The sequence below is a fragment of the Hevea brasiliensis genome, chromosome 12, assembly GCF_030052815.1.
Source record: "Hevea brasiliensis isolate MT/VB/25A 57/8 chromosome 12, ASM3005281v1, whole genome shotgun sequence".
In the NCBI taxonomy this organism is placed as follows: Eukaryota; Viridiplantae; Streptophyta; class Magnoliopsida; order Malpighiales; family Euphorbiaceae; genus Hevea; species Hevea brasiliensis.
The window spans coordinates 12,024,670-12,028,162 of NC_079504.1; the positions used below are offsets into that span (position 1 = coordinate 12,024,670).

The following is a 3,493-nucleotide window of genomic DNA, read 5'->3' on the forward strand; positions in this document are numbered from 1 at the left end:
ATTCATTAAAAACACACAAAGAATATTTATTATTAATAATAATGAAACAAAAAAATTAAGGATTATAAATATATTTTTTAAAATAAGAAAATTAAATTATTACTTTTATTAATAATAATATTTTATTTTAAATAATATAAAAAAAATTAATTACAATCTATTTAGTATTAAATTTTAAAGGTAAAAATTATTTTTTTAATAAAAATATTATTTTTAATGTTATTAAAAATATAATTTAAAAAAATTATTTTATTATTTTAATATTTTTATGATTAAAATTAATAAATTTAATTTTTAATTTTTTTAATATTTTCTAATTAAAATGTTTACAAATGTTCTTGCCGTACTTTTGTTCTCTTCTTCCCACTATAAATACCGCCCAGGGGCATGTTCATTTCCCGAATCCATCTTTATCATCATCCGTTGTCTTTGAAACTCGAAAGTAGTCATGTCTAGCACCGCTGGTCAGGTCATTCGCTGTAAAGGTGAATGAGTACTTACTATTCTTTTCTTTATTCGATCTGGTGTTTTGTTTTTTGTTTTTGAAAATTTATCTACTTCTTCTCTTGTTAACAAGTTTATGCTTCTTGATCGATCTATTTCAAGGTCTCAATTTCTCCAAATAGTTTTATATACCTTGTTGCTAAGTGGGTTTCTCTGGGCTTCTGCTGAACGTTAGAGAATGATCTTAAATAATCAAGAATTTGTTTGCGTTTCTAGATTATTGTTTTAGGGGGAAAATTAGTTATTTCATAATTAGATTTATTACATATTGCTTGATGTAGTTTCTTTAGATAATTATTGGTTTTTCTTATAATGCTTTTGTGACTGATCATCGCTTAAATGATCATATGGAATTGTAGCTGCTGTAGCATGGGAGGCAGGAAAACCACTGGTGATTGAAGAAGTAGAGGTGGCACCGCCACAGGTTAATGAAGTTCGTTTGAAGATCCTCTTCACCTCTTTATGCCACACTGATGTTTATTTCTGGGAAGCTAAGGTCACAGATCTCGTACTTATAACTGGATATGATGCTCTCCATTTGTATTTTTCCAATTGGATTTTTGGGGCTTAGGCTCTATTCACATCGGATCGAAGTTAAAAATGTGTTCTTTACATTGCAGGGGCAATCACCATTATTTCCTCGCATATTTGGTCATGAAGCTAGTGGGTAAGCACTTCTCACGTGCTCTTAATTCTTGGGATATTGTCATATTACAATGTATTGACTAGTTTGTTTCACTTTGCTGGGACTTAGAATTGTGGAGAGTGTCGGTCCTGGTGTGACTGATCTCCAACCGGGTGACCATGTCCTACCTGTGTTCACTGGGGAATGCAAGGAGTGCCGCCACTGTAAATCAGAAGAAAGCAACATGTGTGATCTCCTCAGAATCAATACTGATAGGGGTCATATGCTTGCTGATGGCCAGTCGAGATTCTCTATCGATGGGAAACCCATTCACCACTTTCTTGGCACCTCCACATTTAGTGAATACACTGTTGTGCATGTTGGCTGTCTTGCTAAGATCAACCCTGCCGCTCCTCTTGACAAAGTTTGTGTGCTCAGTTGTGGAATATCCACAGGTTTGACGAAAACTCCCTCCTATTTTTCGTCTTTTGTTCATGATTTTGATAACAATAACAACAGGGCTACATTTTTTTTGGTGATTTATATTGATCAATATAGCCACTTGTTGGTGAAGGTCTTGGTGCCACCTTGAATGTTGCAAAACCAAAAAGGGGTCAATCTGTTGCAATTTTTGGACTAGGTGCTGTTGGCCTCGCAGTAAGTTGTTCTGGCTTCCACGATTTGGTTTTTACAACAATCATAAAAGGCTTGAGAGGGGTTAACCCCTGTGTGTGTGTGTCTGTAATTTTTAGGCTGCAGAAGGGGCAAGGATATCTGGAGCTTCAAGAATCATTGGTGTTGATTTGAATCCCAATCGATTTGAAGAAGGTAGAGTGAATTTGTATTGAAGAAAAAGCTATGTAATTAACAACAGGAATACATACCTTTCTTGATATCTTGAATTGTGCAGCACTTAATTGACGAATGGTTTACATTCTGTCTCTTCTGGCAGCCAAGAAGTTTGGTGTCACTGAGTTTGTGAATCCAAAAGATTATGATAAGCCGGTTCAACAGGTGAGTTCGATTTCCAATTAATAATTTCATTAGCAAAATATGTTGGACATCCTACTCTGTCTTGGTCCTCAAAGGGCAGAGTTTAGATTCTCAGGATAATGGACAATTTAGAATCAATTGCTAACATACTCGGATAAAACCTGTACAATGTAGCACAAATGCTTACATTACTTTTATTCCACCACCTTCTCCCTTCTAGAATGTTGAAAAATATTACTTCTGTAAATGTGATGTCTTTCTTCTTTTAAAAGAAAAGGTCAAATTGATTTTTGTTCCAATTATTTAAGGCTTGATTCTAGTAAACTACCTGTTCAAATTGGAATTGATACATGAGTTCTGAACAGGTGATTGCTGATATGACTGATGGAGGAGTCGATCGGAGTGTTGAATGCACTGGGAGCATCCAAGCCATGATCTCAGCATTTGAATGTGTTCATGATGTAAGCACTTCCCATATGTCATTGCAGTATGCTTTTTTTCTAAGATGTGTATCTCATGATTTAGCACATTATTTTTGCACATCAGGGTTGGGGTGTTGCCGTACTTGTGGGCGTCCCAAGCAAGGATGACTCGTTCAAAACTCATCCTATGAATCTGTTGAATGAGAGAACTCTCAAAGGAACTTTCTTTGGCAATTACAAGCCTCGCAGTGATCTTCCATCTGTCGTGGAAATGTACATGAAGAAGGTAACTTTCTGTTTCTCAAGATGTTACAGACGGTTCATCGATGCTGTTTAATGGATTACTTAAGACAGTTTAATTTCAAAGAAATTGTGATTGGTACTTGTGTAAATTGTATTGATATGCAACTAACACATTTGAATGCCTCTTGTTCTGTAGGAGCTAGAAGTGGAAAAGTTCATCACTCACTATGTTTCTTTCTCGGAGATTAACAAAGCATTTGACTACATGATGAAAGGAGAGTCTCTGAGGTGCATTATCAGCATGGAGGGTTAAAAAACTACATGATCCTTTCTGTTTGATGAGGTCATAGCTTGTATCCTGTAGTAAGGATGCCCTGTTATCAGGATCTTTTTAAGCTTGTGAAGTGATGAATAAATAGTTGTTGCAGCAAGTTTGTGGCTTTGACCTTATGGACAAATAAATAAACTTTTAATATATCTGTGTGGATATTTTGATGTCCTTTACTTTGTTATTTCAGACTACTCCAACTACAGCCAAAACAGATAACCAGCTTAATTAATAATACTAATCCCATGAGATCAGGCTACCATATCATAAATCCCGTCCTATTTCTTACACAAATCACATCCCCAATCAACAAGACATTTGTCTTACAGTTTGTACAAGCATTTCTTGCATAATACATCATGCTAATGATTTCATAAA

At 35.0% G+C, this 3,493-nt stretch overlaps 1 protein-coding gene across 1 annotated transcript; it reads left to right on the top strand.

Moving 5' to 3' along the window:
• Positions 1-352: 352 nt before the first annotated feature.
• Positions 353-3,286, top strand: LOC110658306 (alcohol dehydrogenase 1). The gene is made up of 10 exons (XM_021815860.2): positions 353-485; positions 864-1,000; positions 1,125-1,171; positions 1,259-1,584; positions 1,704-1,786; positions 1,882-1,957; positions 2,082-2,143; positions 2,488-2,583; positions 2,669-2,830; positions 2,984-3,286. Exons 1-10 carry the CDS (start codon positions 449-451, stop codon positions 3,098-3,100), a joined length of 1,143 nt encoding a protein of 380 aa, XP_021671552.2. The 5' UTR covers positions 353-448; the 3' UTR covers positions 3,101-3,286.
• The last annotated feature ends 207 nt before the right edge of the window (positions 3,287-3,493 follow it).

Excerpts from the sequence above, each read along its gene's own strand:
- LOC110658306 (XM_021815860.2), top strand. The coding sequence starts at position 449 with ATGTCTAGCACCGCTGGTCAGGTCATTCGCTGTAAAG. Across the intron at positions 1,958-2,081 it reads TCCCAATCGATTTGAAGAAG|CCAAGAAGTTTGGTGTCACT; the intron begins GTAGAGTGAATT and ends CTCTTCTGGCAG. Across the intron at positions 2,144-2,487 it reads ATGATAAGCCGGTTCAACAG|GTGATTGCTGATATGACTGA; the intron begins GTGAGTTCGATT and ends AGTTCTGAACAG.